Here is a 15744-nt window from a genome sequence, read left to right on the forward strand (position 1 = left end):
TACATTTATGTCATTTGGCAGACGCTCTTATCCAGAGCGACTTATATTTATCTAATTTATACATCTGAGCAGTTGAGGGTTAAGGGCCTTGCTCAAGGTCCCAACAGTGGTAGCTTGGTAGTGCTGGGCCTTGAACTACTGACCTTCTGATCAGTATGCAGAGCCTTTAACCTCCAAGCCTCCACTGGTATCCACTAGACATACTGGTAACATTCCACCAATCGAAGGCAACAAATTACCATTACAGTTTCCATTATAACCATTAAAACCATTACAAAGTCTATGAGGGTTATATTGTCGTTGTTTTTTCATCAAGGCAGGCCTAAGGACTATCCAAAAACAATACAAGTTTGACATATAATTTACTTTAACATTTAAATGATGTGCACATGCATATTAACGACATAAAAAAAACAACAACAATCATACCCTTGTATTAAGATATTATCATATGCCTGGAATAATGGGCTACTTGACATGGCGACCGTTAAGCCGTTAAACGCACGCGCCTGTTTTGAAACACTGCCTCAGAGAATGCCTCTTATTCAAAGCAGACAATAAGATTGTAATTTATGCAAGCTCTCCGCTCTCTGATTGGCCGCGACACTGCAGCGCCTCTCCGCTTCCTGCCAAGGGGCGTCTGATTACAACGTGAGCACGCGCAGGAGGGCTGTAATAAACACCATTATTTACTTTTGTGGAGTAGTCCGGAGTGGCGTTCACTCCGGTATGAAAGTGTGAGTTACAGATCTCTCGGCTCTGCGGTGGACTGAGCGGTTCAGCCGGATACTAACCTATCCATGGATCTAAAAGAATCGGGCAGCGTTGTTTTAACCGCCTACCATTCATTCACTGCCTCAAGGATACATTTGGTGGATGAGAGCTATGAGCCGTACACATCCACACAGTCTTCTGCTAGCAGGTAAAAGAAACACCGCACAGTCACGTTAGATGCATTGATAACTTCTATTATTTATCCAGGTCATGCACAGGTCACACAAGATACATTTATATGCTTGCACCAGTGTCAGAGCTGTCTTTTGCAAACAATGGCAAATTGTAGGCAAAACACACACACAGCCCAGTTAGGACATTTAAATGGCTGATGGTTGATTGTTTTCAGATCGTTGCTATTTAAAAAAACATTCCTTAGTGTACACGTGATTTAATTGTTGCCTGTGTTGGTTTTGGTTCGTCTTTAGCCTAGTGGATATGAATTAAATATTCATTTGGAATTGTCAGAGTTGTCCCTGCTGAAGAAACAATAGAAACCATCATAGAATTTGTAATGGTTTTAATTGTTATAATGGGAATCGTATTGCTTTTAATTGAAATTGTAATGCTCCCTGTGGGTCTCTACTGGTCATTTGCCTTCTATTGGTGGCATCTCATGGATACCATTAAGGATTAAGTAATGGTTTTAATGGTTAACTAATGGGTTGTAATGGTATTTGTAGTGGAAACTATTAGAATGTGATGGTTTCTATTGTTTTGTTTTTTTCTTCCAGCAGGTGTTAAAGGTGCGGTCAGTAAAGTCAAAATATTTAATATTTGATACATTTGCATACTGATATCTGTTCAGGATCTGTCTTTATAGACCCAGGCTCTGTAAAAAAACAACAACAATTAGATCGATCTATCTATCACTTATATACGTGTGTGTGTGTGTATGTATGTGTATGTGTATATATATATATATATATATATATATATATATATATATATATATATATATAAGTGATAGATAGATAGCTATAATAAGAGAGAGAGAGAATTGATGTGGATAAACATTCAAACTCACCACTTTAGAAAGCTCTCACACCTTCACTAATGCAGTGCTCAGAGAGTGTTTACTTTCTCATCAGGAAGTAGAAGAAGAATGCACAACATTTTTTAAAAAATCATTAGATATGTTTTGGCAGGATAATTTGCATAGTCAGTCTAGGTTACGGAAACCCCCCAAAATGATAAAACTCATTGATGTTATCCAATTATACACTATCGCTTCGTGTTGACTAAGCTGTTTGTAACTGAATATTTCCCATTCTGTACACTCTAAAAATAAAAAATAGTACTACACTGTACGGTGTGGCGGTCCCCTAACGATACATCTTTTGTACGTTTCATGTGTATTTTTCACGAAGAAATGTCGACATAATGTGTAATTGAAGGTACATTTTAAGGAGGACTGTAATTAGTTTCTAGAGTAAAACATTAAAGCAACACTATATGCACCATTCTAGATCAAAGAGACTAAAGGTACAAAAGGGATGACGAAGAAAGGTACAGTCCAGTCTGCTTTTTGTGAGCGTGTACAAGCTCTGTAGAATGAGTCTAGGGCTATGTGATATCATTTACCTGTTATCACAGTATTGAATTTTTAAATTCTTGCACAAGCATGCAACATGACTTTTTGCCCTTTAACCGATGTATAATCATCATGACCAATATCAGATGCATCAGATGAGTGTGTGTTTTATTGAACCGCAACATTTCCATGACTCATTCTATGACATATTTAAAACAAACAAAAAAACAATGTAAATAGACCTATTTTCAACCAGGCCACAACATATTAATACACAACCGCAGACATTTAAAATAATGGTATGTGTCATTTTAATCACAATATAGTACAGACATAATCTATATGCGGTTCCCTCCAAACGTATTGAAACGACAAGGCCAATCCATTAGTTTTTGCATATATATGGAAAACCTTTTGGGTTTCTGATCAAAAGATATTTGAATATGTGGTGACAGAGCAGAATTTCAGTTGTCATTTCCTGATATTTATATCTGGATGGGATTAACAACTTAGAACGTGCCAACTTTGGTATCAGCCCACCCGATTTTTTGGTTGAGCAGAAGTATAGGAACGTATAGGAAAGTATGTTCAGGTAATTAACACTTAATATTTGGTTGCATATCCCTTGCTTGCAATAATTGTGTTTTGGGTCATTGTCTTGCTGCATTTTGAAGTTCTTCCCAATTATATTTGATGCATTTTTCTGTGTATTGCAAAAACAATGTTTCTATAAATTTCTGAATTCATTCTGCTGCTACTATCATGAACTACTGTCATCAATAAAGATTAGTGAGCCTGTTCCAGAAGCAGCCATGCGAGCCCAAGCCATGACACTACCTCCACCATGTTTCACAGATGAGCTTGTATGTTTTGGATCATGAGCAGATCCTTTCTTTCACCACACTTTAGTCTTTCCAATTCTTCGGTAGAGGTTAATCTTGGTTTCAGAGCTTTTGTGACTCATCTCTGAATTTCTTCATCTTGTGCTATGGCCTCTGCATTTCTGCTCTCAAAGTCTTCTTCGATTTTTTGGATTGTGATACCTTCACCCCTGCCCTGTGAAGGCTGTTGGTGATGTCACTGACTGTTGTTTTGTGGTTTTTCTTTTTTCTTCAGAGATCTCACAATGTTTCTGTCATCAGCTGCTGTTGTTTTTCTTTTGCTGACCTGTTCATTATCTGGTTATTAGTACACCAATGTCCCCCCCCCCCCCCCCAGGACATTGCAAATTGTTGTAATGGCTATGGACAATGCTTGTGTAGTGGCTCTGATCGATTGTCCCTTTTGTCAGCTTCACAATGACTTACTTTTCTCCCATAGACAACTCTCTGATCTTCATGTTGGTGTATCTTTTTTAACAACAAATGCAGTGTTCACACACGAAACCCAGGGCTCAAACCAAACTGTTTAGAGCTATTAATTATTTAAACAATCAGTCTGACAGGACACACCTGGGTCACAACAAAACACCTGTCAGTCACATGTTCCAATATTTCTGATCATTTGAAAAATAAGTGGGTTTAAACAAAAAGTGCCATGTTCTAAATTGTTTAACTCATCTAGATTTAAATTCCATGAAATGAAAGTTGAAATTCTAATATAATTTTTTTAAAATCTCAAACCCAAATGTCTTCAGTGTATAGCAAAAACAACAGAGTTGGCCTTGCTGTTCCAGTACTTTCAGAGGGGACTGTATATTCTGCTATAGTTTGACAGGTATTTGGTAGGATATTTTGGTGATTGTAATAGTCCTAGAATAAATTTCATGCTGTCTGTATTCCTATGTTGATGGTAATCCATTGCCAGGCAGTAAAGTTAAATATTTAAAAAAAAAAAAAAAAAAAGGTTGTTTTTTCTTTCTTTCTTTTTTCCTCTCATGACTGATTTTTTTTCTAAATCTTAACATAATTGAGGTTGTTGGCTGATTCCACCAATTACTTAAATAAATTTTCTAGATGACTGCCATAGCTCAGAAGTGACTCACTTATCTGTCAGAACGTACAGCTCTCTGTTTCCAGACAGCACATCTCTTGGAAATGTGGTGGTTGAATTATTTCACGTGTCCAAAACATAATGCCCTCATTGTACTGAAACACCGCTTCCTAGTCCGTGCCATATTCGCAAAATCAGGGCAGGTGTTTCGAAAACAGTACCAAAAAATCACACACGGATAGCTCTGTATTTCCCTGTATTTATTTGTTGATGAAAACAAAAACATTGTGTCCTATCAACAGTTGAAAAAAAAAATAGTAGTCAGAAATGCCAGTCTGTCTACAACCCTGATTCCAAAAAAGTTGGGATGCTGTGTAAAATGTAAATAAAAACAGAATGCAATGATTTGCAAATCTCATGAACCCGTATGTTATTCATAATAGAACATAGAAAACAATATTGAATGTTTAAACTGAGGAAATGTACCATTTTAAGGCAAAAATAAGGTCATTTTGAATTTGATGAGATCTTCATAGTCTTCGCAATTTTATATTGAAGAACATTATTCTGAAATTGTTCCACAAATTGTAGACTCAGTTTTTAGCAGATTGGTGAACCTCTGCCCGTCTTTACTTCTGAAAGACTCTGCTTCTCTAAGATACTCTTTTATACCCAATCATGTTACTGACTCGTTGCCTATTAACCTCCAGCTGTTTCCTTTTAGTAACACTTACTTTTCCAGCCTTTTGTTGCCCCGTCCCAACTTTTTTCTTTTAGACATGTTGCGGCCATCACATTCAAAATGACCTTATTTTTTCCCTTACAATGGTACATTTCCTCAGTTTAAACATTTGATATATTTTCTATGTTCTACTGTGAATAACGTGGGTTTATGAGATTTGCAAATCATTGCCTTCTGTTTATATTTACATTTTACACCGCGTCCAAACGTTTTTGGAATTGGGTTAAAGCATAGCGACTAATCCAGGACTGTAACTAACAAATATAGTTAATGCATCATCTAGAAATAATGGTTAAATCATGTTTATTGATCTAATATTATTTGAAGCAATGTTTAGGATAATGAAATGACGACATAAGTATTACAGTTGCACTGGGTGGAAGCTATCAGTAAAGCATATGTTCTTTTAGCACTTTTATGCAATGGGTTTGAATGTTCAATACTTATCATGGGTCAGGGCAAAAGGATAACTTCAGTGAAGATCTCATCTCTCCTTACACACACACATAAACTCTCTGTATTATTGGAGCCCATGAATAAAGGCCTGAATGTATGTGTTCGTGTCTGTCCTTGTTGTGCACCATGCTGTGCACATCTCCATACCCTGATAGGCCTTGTCCTCTTTGTATCTCATCAGGGAATGATGTAAGTGCAAAGTTGCAAGTGGTGACAGGGTACACTGTCTTTTCTTCCTTGCTGGCTTTTTTTTTTTTTTCTCCCTGTGTCCTAATTTCTCTCTTTCTCACCACATTGTGCTCTCATCTGTGCCACATCACTAACAGCTTACGTTTACATCACATCACAGACAGATTGTAATTGTCTTTTTCAACCCTGAATAGATTTAAACTTCCTTAAACAAAATGGTGAACTGTATTTTTGGCCAAAACAGTTCTCATTCAAAATTTCCAAAATTCTACATTATAGTAGCATTTTAATGTTAGTTTCATAAATATTCTGTTTACATTCGTCACATGATTCCTCACATGCTTTAGTTCCTTGGGTCATTAAAGATTTCCTTCTTTCTTTCTTGATTTGTTGCTTGGTTTTAGGATTGCTTGCTTTCTTATTACTTGCCTTTTTATTTGATTTCTTGCTTGTTTGCGTTCTTTCTGGCTTTCTTTCTTGCTTGCTTATTTGTCTTTGTTGCTTGCTTGCTTAATTCTCGCTTTTGTGTCTTTTTTACTTGCTTTTTTGTTTGCTTGATCTGTCTTATTCTAAAATTATTACTAGTCTTACAATGGATATAAAAAGTCAACTTACGCAAAGGCTTTTGTGATGTAAAAAAATGGACTCAAGATAATTCATATTGGAACATTTTCCACCTTATTGTTTTATTGCAACATCAGGTAAAAATAATTCATTTATTAATTTTAAAAAATATATAAATATCCACTGTATTTTCAGCCTAACCAGCTGACACAGGTAAATCAAACATAGGCTTGTCTTAAAATATTTACATTACACAGTACATGGTCGGTTTACCTGTGAGGTAGGTAAAGTTTTGACAGGAGAGCTTCTGAAACCTGCTTTTTATATATTATCATATATTGAATATTATTCTACCTTGTTCCTAGTTTTCACAGGTGTACTCCTGAATGTATGTTATGTGCTTTAAAGTGCACCTGTTATGGTTTTTCCAAATATTACCTTTCATGTAGTGTGTTTATAGAGCTGTTTGTGAATGTAAAAAGTTTGCAAAGTTTGCAAAGTAAAAGATGGAACCGGTTCTGAACAGCTGAAACGAGTTGTTAGAAAGTCCAGATTTACTTCCTGTACAAACCTACGTCAAAAAAGCCCCACCTCCGGTCTTCATCGGCTGCTCGCAAACAGACGGAGCTGAAACTCGTTATGGTAGTGGGTGTTTCCTTTTTGAAACATGCTGACCATGGTAGACCAATCACAACAGACTGGGACATCTGACCAATCAGAGCAGAGTATACTCTCTGGATGGCGGAGTTTAGAATGAATCCTTTAGAACGGATCATTTAACGAGTCATTTGTGACACTGGGTAATGCTGCAATGTAAATGATGAGCACATTAAAGTGTTTTTTGACCTTGGATGCATGTAAATCTATTGTATGAGCCCCTTAAAACAAAATTAGGCACGTTTCAAAACCATAATACACATGCTTTAATTCTATTAGGATGAATTTCTTGCTGTCTGATTTTTTTTTCCTGTGTTGATGGTGATCTAGCAGCAGAATCAACTTCTGTTATTTTTTCCCCTATACAGTAGAGTATATAGACTTAATTAATTCAGCTGCATTTTTTTTATTTACCTTTTCCTTCATAAACTTATCTTTTGTGTAGACTATGATCCGTGACTTTTGTTGGTGACTTTAGTTTATTAATCAGTATAGAATTAATTAAACTTCTCCAAAAGGCTGCTCCAGATTGTTCACAGTCCAGAAGTGACCTACTGTCTCTAAATAAACATCCATTAACACTAAGCCCTTATCTCAGAATGTGTAAAGCATACAGAGGGTGACTCTTGCAAGCTTGTAATTGTGTTGACTTTAACTTTTTAGAGGTGGCATTAGTCTGAATGTTTGGGTCACGAGCACGAATATTTTCAAAGCTATGCTCTATCGATTGTTGTCTCGCACACAAAGGCAACCGCTGGTGCTCGGACTCTCAGATGAAAGTGGCTTTTGTAATGTGTCACAGAAAGTAATACACTCCATGTACAGTGTGGTCATTTGTACTGTTTACTTCTACATGTTTCCATCCACTCGAGGTCAGCCATGGGCTTCCATACCTGAGCATAGACTCGTAACTTCATTAATGGAGATCAAGTACCTTGGATTTGTAGTTTAACAGTCAGACACTCGATGATCTTGACTAGCTAGGTCAAATGTGTTAGGGTTGGAACGAAGATATGCAGGGTACCAGATGCTGGGAGGGTTGGGCAGCCATGCCCTGTGTTATTAACTCAGAATAACTAAACATAATGACATAGTGTTGAAATAATAGGATATTAAGTGAATATATCTTCATAATAGCTTGAAATAAGGAGTTATTAATAAGATATTACATTGACATAAGGACATCGTAGGCTCAGATGTTGTTTAATGGAAGACCCGTGTGTTTGTTTTCTTATTGAATTTTTCACACTGCACCATTTGTGAATGTAGCCTATTAATAGGCTGAATTTATTAATTTAGGGAGTCGGCCATTTTAAGGGCTGTCTCAATCGCAAAATATTCCCAGTGCACTGGAACGTTCGCACCCTAAAACCCCCACAATGCACCATTAAAAACCAGGGAGCGTCGACACGCACTACTTTCCCATACTCTGGAAATGACGTCATGTTTTCTGAAGCCTCTCTGCTCGAAAAAAAAAAAGTCTCTCAGATGAATTCTCAGCCAACTTCATCTACAAATGTAAGTCGCTTCTTATTACAGCTCTCAAATGATTACTTACATTAGCGATTTTTAGATTTATTTGATGTTTTATATATACGGTTTGTTTGAGTCTAATGACTTTTAAGTGTTTAATGGTTTGCCTACGATCCTTAACAAATTTATATGACGTATAATCTCAGAAAGATCTTGAGAAATGCCAGTGGATGCAAGTTTTTTTCCCAACGCGAATACGTAGTCATGCCACCGGAAATTGAGTCATCAGTGTCCCAGTGTGTAGTGAGCCAGGGTCCTTACCTGTGCCCGAACTCGAGTACGCGATATACTGTTTCACGAGCTAGGGAGCTGATTGAGACGCACCCAATGTCTTTGATGTGACACTGTGCTATATAAGTGTTACTCAGAGAGGCTCATAAAGCAGATAAGGACAGGAATCTGTGGATAAGGACAGGACATTATAACTTTCTGATTACCTCTATGCAAATTCCGTTTAGTTTTCGGACACGTGAATGAAAAGCCTACATAGTACCTAAGTCACTCCAACTTAAATTTTCAAATCAAGCCACTAAATTCTCACCGGCACTGGTTTATACAATATGTGAAAGCAGTAGAAGCTTCACATTCGCTCGTGAGCTGTGTTGGTTTTGGCAAAAAGCCCATCACCCACAAGTACAATAAATCGCCAAACCTTCATGCTGGTTTTACACACAGAGATTGTTATCTGGTGTGAGTTAAATACAATAGGAAATAGCTCCAGAATGGCTGCTTTTCATAATGCTGTTCTGCCACATTCCTGAGTGCATGCAGGTAGAAAGTAAGTGTACTGGCTGAAACTTGGTCAGACGTCTTCTGTACAGCCATGAGAAAAGGAGGTCAGTATTTACAGCATGCTCGTGCGGAGAACGAGCCTCCTCCTCGTCCTATGCACAGGTAATCATAATTAATCACCAGTCTCCCCAAGTGTGTCCGTGAACTCGTACAAAGCGCAGTGCTAGAAGAATTCTGCTTACCGAGTCCTTTTTTTTCTCTCTCTCTCTCTTTTTTTTTTTTTTTTACAATGGAGTGACTTAGATAAGGAATTGTTCTGAATCCAAGTTCAGATCTTGACAGTTTAACTTTTTATTAGGTGTTGCTAAAATCAAGTTGTTCTGATAAGGAAAATATCATTGGGCCATTATTCAGAGTTTGAAGTTTTTATGATTTTTACGTGGGATTTACAGTTTGCTTTGTGGGCCAGTAAGTGCTGTGTTAATTTATGTAAATGGGTGCAATCTGAGATCTAACATTCACATGATAACTCTGACTGAAGGTTGTTCAGTGTGATTAAAAACCTTTCGTTTTTGGTCTTCTTTCTGTTAAAATATTGAAAATCCACTAATTACTCGCTCCGAATGTTTGCACAAACGCTCATATTCTAGTTTCACTTGAGTTACATTAATGTCTGGATTTATACACAGCAGAACTGAATATGAAGAATTCGAATATGAAGAATATTCTGCTGAATATGAAGAATTGGGCACAAAGGTTAAGAGTGTTATTTTGCAGCTATATTGTATAACTCGAAGCACGACAAGGGGTTACATAGCAATTTGACTGATGTTGCTTTTTTTTAAACTTTGGAATGTGCATTGTTTTAGACTAGAAAATGAATCATTAACACAGGATTTGATAACTTTTTCAAGAACTAAGCATGCAGTAAATTGTGCTTTTCTTTGTGTGAAATGGTCATTTTTTATTTATTTTTGGAACTAAGTTAGCTGTATTGAGAATATACAGAATTTGCATGGTAAATGTGTGGAGTTGAGTTGGAATGTATCTCTTTATGGAAGTGTGTGTGTGAACAAGAGAGAGAGAAAGATATAGAGGAGGAACAGTTTTAAAAATGTCGGGTACTTTTGCTTTCGTGTTAATGTGATGTGATGTGATATGTGATGTAAAAATGCTTTATCTAATGAACCACATTCTCAGGAATTCTCACAGGAATTCTCGTTCTGTCTATGAATCACATTGTGTATTTTGTTACCGTATTATTTTCGGTTTATCTTGTGATGCAGTACGTACTGTTCTGATTAAATTAAACATTATCATGGTTGGAAGGAATGTGAAGCAAATATCTGGGACTTTTATGGCTTTTAACATTTATTAGACACAGATTAAAAGGGAAATCTAGACAGTAGAGGTAGCCAATATGGTACTATATATATATATATATATATATATATATATATATATATATATAATATATATATATATATATATATATATATATAATATATATATATATCACAATGGTTGAAGAATACAATCCACACTATTTAGATTAGCTAACAAAGCGCCTGCAGATAAGTAGTGCTGCACCCAAAGCATGTCAAAACTATTTGAAGTCTGGGAAAACAACTTGTATCGCACAAGCAAGAGTGCTGTTGTGTTGAATATCAGCACAGCTGTGATTCGGCTGTAGGCACGAGACTGCAGGTAATCACAGCGGTGCTGATATTACACCAGTACAACAACTAGTGCAACAGCACTCTTGCTCATGTGATGTTGCTTTTGTTCAAGAGTTCTATAAACAAGAAATTAATATCAATTAACTGACTTTTCAGGCACATTATGGCCAAACATTTTGTTTATTTTTGCTCCGTCAATGGAAATAGTTCCCAAAGAAATCACAGCCGGATAGAGCGTTGCATGTTGCCATGCCAACGCGCACACTGACTGACAGCCCGTAGTAATTGTAGTAACAGTGTCGACATAACGAACTATTGCTAGAATTGTAATTTAACGTGGCGTACACAGACAAGTGGAGTGATACAAACAGTGAAAAGTACCAGTGTAGTCAAATTAGTGGACCAGAATGAACTGTTTTCAGTATACAGTACAGTATGAAGACAATACAGTGAAGAAGAAGAAGTGTGTTCATCTCTAATCAGCTCCATGTCATTGCGAATAACAGTGGCAGCAGTCTGTAGACACACAGTCAACTCCAGAATTATTGGCGCCCGTAGATAAGATGGTAAAAAAGGTATTTGGGGTTAATTAGCTTAATCTTACACTGATGATAAGAGAGCAATCTAACTTTATCTGATTAAGCACAGAGGCCGAATTCTCCTAGTCATTCAACATAAGAAAGATAAGAGAATACACAAGGCAATGACTGTTTTAAAACAAAAAAGCCATACACACCTGAAAATGCACGTATGTACTGTTAGGGCAATAATTAAGAAGTTTAAAACACTGTGAGCTGTAATCAACCGTTCTGAGAAGAAGATACAAGTGTATTTTGCCCAAGTGCACAGTGAAGAGGGTTATTAGTGAGGCAAAACATCGTCTGAAGATCACCATTTGTAGAAGATGGTAGGATTTTGGAGTCAGCAAGACTTTCTTGATGTCTCTGCCAAGAAGCTACAGCTGGGTCATGGTTGGATCTTTCAGAAGGACATATGGAAATTCACACAAAAATTATTCACTGACAGAATGAAGCTTTTGACAGGGCCATGTCAAACCCCTGACATAAACCCCCTTATATACCTGTGAGGTGAGCCGAAGAGGAGAAGATCCTGTAGGATCTACAGGGATTCTGTATAGAGTAGTTTCTCAGATCCCTTGCTCTGTATTCTCCAACCACATCTATTATTATTGGAGGAGTCTCAGTGTTGTGATGTTGGCACAAAGAACGAAATGTGGGTCGAAATAATTGTGACATGCATTTGTGTGGAAAAATATTTTTGCTAAGCGTTTTTAATTTTCTTAGAATACATGTACTGCAATTAAAGGTTACATTTTGGTCGTATTTTCAGTGTGAGATCACACTTATTCACATTATGAATATTCTTCAATATTAAGACACCATATAAGACTTTTATTTTTTTTTCATTACCTTTTTTTTTTTTTTTCAGCAAGAGTGCCAGTAATTCCAGAGATTACTCTAAGGACCGATAATCTCAGAAAAGTGTATTTTGATGCAATCTATGATGACGTTAATGGCATATTGTTGTATTGCTCAGTCCTAGTGGGTAAAAGGTTATTTTTTTTAATGGACTGTCTCAGTGGACATTGTGAAGAAACAAAGCACCTTGGAAGACAGAACTTCACCAAGGGAAATTTTGTGAAATGTATATTTAAACATACCCCACTTGCAACCAAACGTCACCATACCTTCATGGGAAATTCTCAAGCACTATGTGGTGTAAGTGGTACATTTGCATATTAAAGTCTTTTTATATACCCATAACCAAAACAGGAAGTACCAGAAACAGTGTATTTCCTCTCCATAATGTTAATAAAGAACTGACTATAGCAACTGTAAGTTGACACACTGTGGAGTGTCTTGCATGGGTTGTTTCAGATACCAGGAAAGTCCTTTTATCATTGACATTAAGTACCACTGAAGGAATTCATGACCATAAATATAATGTCCAGTAGGCATTGGTTATCTGTTTTATGAAAGGACAAATGAATGATGCTTTTTTTTTTTTTTTAAAGGTATAAACATGTACATATCTCATAAATAAAATGGAGTTGACAATAAAGCGTTTCATAGTTACAAGCTGGTTAACAAAGACCTGTTTATGGTGGCTTTGACTTCAGCTCATAGGATCAGAGTTTAAAGCTTACTCAGGTTAAAAACCCATTAGTCACCAGCTGACTACTATTGCTCATGTCAGCCACAAGGATTCAGATGTGTTCGTGACCAGGCTGAGCACTGAGGCCTTAAAGCCGAAACAACTTGTCTAGTCATTACTGTCTAATTACTGTATGCGGAATTCTTCATAACAACGTCAGAGATATTAATAATCCTGAGGCCCAGTGCTGTATTGATCGGTATTGTAGGGCATCCTGTCTTTTAAATCATTTTTGAGCAACCATTTGTGTTCTCACAGTGCCTGCCTAATGCTCCAGCCCTAATGAGCAAAGGCCAGTTTATAGGATAACAGGCATGGTAGCTATTTTTATTCAGCGTGGCCTGTCATTAGAGGTATCCCCATGCTAGTGCTATAAATGCCACACGTCTCCCTTTGCAGAAGCCGTGTGGGGTACTTTGGCTGTTTACTGATTTGCATTGGCAAATATTGTGGACTCTCTTGTTTGGATTGTGGATTTAAAGCTGCTTTCTCTTTGGCGAGCTGTTATTTCTTAATATCTGAGTCTAACCAGTATAATTGTTCAATAGGTGATGCACATATAAAGAAATAAAACTTTATTTTCTATTTGCCGAATAAGCTTTTAGAGGATTAAACCAGTCTAAAAGTGCTTGGAAATATTCATGACCAGTTCTCTATGACCATCTATAATGCTCAAACGAGTCTTAAATTGTTGTTTTTAAATGCAGTGTGAAGGTTTTGCTGAGAATAAAGTTTTAAATAAACGGTTAAGATTATACACTCATCTTAAGTCACAATCCCTCTAAATGTCATAAACGCAGTTATACTATTACGACTATTTACTGCCTGCATAATAAAATCATATGTAAATGTGTGTTTTGGTCATCGTTAAGGCTGACTGTTGATGCCCTCCATTGCACACGGTGTGGAATCTGGAGCAGTCTTGTTTATGTTCTTTAAGGCATCCTTATGAAACATGTGTTTCTTATTTTAGCTGAAGTCTAGTCAGGGTGGTTGACATACCTTTCTGATGAAATCATCGTGAACTCCTGATTTCATTCATGCTTCTGCAAATAGTCGAGAAGCTTTTTGTATAGCAAATCGACATGTCCGCATTTGACCATTTTGCAGAGACGTGCCACGGTCAGCAGTTTGGTAGTGTGCTTTGATTTTATCATCACTGTAGTGGATGCCCATTTTAATCAATATGGAAGATGGAAAATGTTTTAGTCGATTAAATAAATGGCCAGAGAGGCCATATGGACATTGATGAAGCACTTGGAAATTGTTTTTCCAGTCACAGCCGAGTGTTTGAAACCTCCTTTCTTTGACTTGCATGAAAAGTTTTGCGTACATGTTGGCCTTGGAGGCACTGGTCCTGTGTTTACATTCTTGAAGGAGTTAGGTCATGATTTTTGAGGGATCTTCAGCTTTGTTCTCTGGTTTAATCATCCTCACAGAAGGGTACTCTATTAAGTATTAAAGATGCTTGCCATGAAGGGGTTGAATCATTTTGAGACTGGAGAATTCATTATAAGTCGTGTTTTCAGTTGAATTTGGGGAAACCACTTGAAGCATTCGTCGTGTTGAACTATTTCAGTTGCTTTTGTTTGATTTGTTCATTGCAAACAGCTGAAAGTCTGTACATTTAGACAATAAACCTGATTTGCAAGGGGGGTCGAATAATTTTGATTGCAACTGTATGCAAAACACCTTGTGCAACGCAAACGTCCCTATATTTCCTAAGATCCCTATATTTAGTACTTTTGAATGGAACATTGTTCTACATTTGTTTGTCAGGTATTTCTATAAAAGGTTTGTTTTGAAATGAAAGTGAGCGGTGATATGAATGGTTTTGGTGATTTGCCCACATATGGAACTGGTTTTCCAAAATTACACCCATTTCCCTGCTCCAGTTCACAGGACACCTCCTCACATCTAAACTCTCCTCACTTTCTAGTCTCACTAGAAAGGGTTTAAGAGGGCTCTTGGCATAAACAGTGAAGGCGACAGGCATTTAACTCTTTCCTTCTAAAGGGAAGTGGTGGTACTGTAAAGATTAAAGCAGGGAGTGGTGTCTAGCAAAGAGAGAGAGAGAGAGAGAGAGAGAGAACAGGATAGGATGGAGTACAGGGAAAGGGAGGGGTGGACCAAAGCGGGAGAGAAAGACAGAGGGGGCAGGGAAGGAAGAAATGGTGTGTGCTGGAAAGTTGTTCGCCTCCCATGGAGTGGGATGGATAGATGGAGAGAGGTATGTGGGAGGGGAGATGAGTTTAGGTTACACACAGGGTTCCTGCTGTCACAGGAGGAAATCCTGAGATCGGGTCAGTTGAGCCTCATCGTATCTGTTTCTGTTCCTCTCTCTCTTTTTGCTCTCTTTCTCTCCCTCTTTGTGATTTAAGTGGCTTTGTTTTTTGATCTACATCTCGGATCAGAGCAGACTACTCCACTCTAATGCCCTTCCCTGACCTCCACGGCTGGATGAGACACTGAAAGGTAATCTGCTTTTTCCGCTTGGACATTAGTTGGAGTCTGGTTTCAAGTGTTTTCGAGTATTGATTCTTTTAAGCTTAAAATATCAGTTGCTGTAGCATACAGGTTGGATGATTTTCATAAGCAGCTTGCTGTAGTCTATGTTTATTTTCATATTAGTCATTTGTTTGCTGAGGTGGTTGTCTTTCAGTTTTTCTGCCTTTGTCAGGATTTGTGCCAAGTCAAATTTTTTATAAGTCAGGAAGTCAGTCTTATGTTCTGTTTGGCATGTTCAACTAGTGCACTCAGTACTCAGACCTGAATTG

General features: G+C 37.3%; 1 protein-coding gene across 3 annotated transcripts in view; it reads left to right on the forward strand.

The window, feature by feature from the left end:
- Positions 1-673: 673 nt before the first annotated feature.
- arhgap28 (Rho GTPase activating protein 28) overlaps positions 674-15744 on the forward strand; it is a 36806-nt gene continuing 21735 nt past the window's right edge. The window contains exon 1 of one of the 3 annotated variants that reach the window (XM_053635026.1): positions 674-922. In XM_053635026.1, coding sequence (XP_053491001.1) covers positions 801-922 — 122 coding nt within the window. In that variant the 5' untranslated portion in view covers positions 674-800. Of the gene's footprint in view, positions 923-8584; positions 9276-13721; positions 15443-15744 lie in introns of those variants that run through there. The other 2 variants (XM_053635035.1, XM_053635042.1) reach the window with 2 other exon arrangements.

This window comes from Ictalurus furcatus, chromosome 1 (assembly GCF_023375685.1).
Source record: "Ictalurus furcatus strain D&B chromosome 1, Billie_1.0, whole genome shotgun sequence".
Classification (NCBI taxonomy): Eukaryota; Metazoa; Chordata; class Actinopteri; order Siluriformes; family Ictaluridae; genus Ictalurus; species Ictalurus furcatus.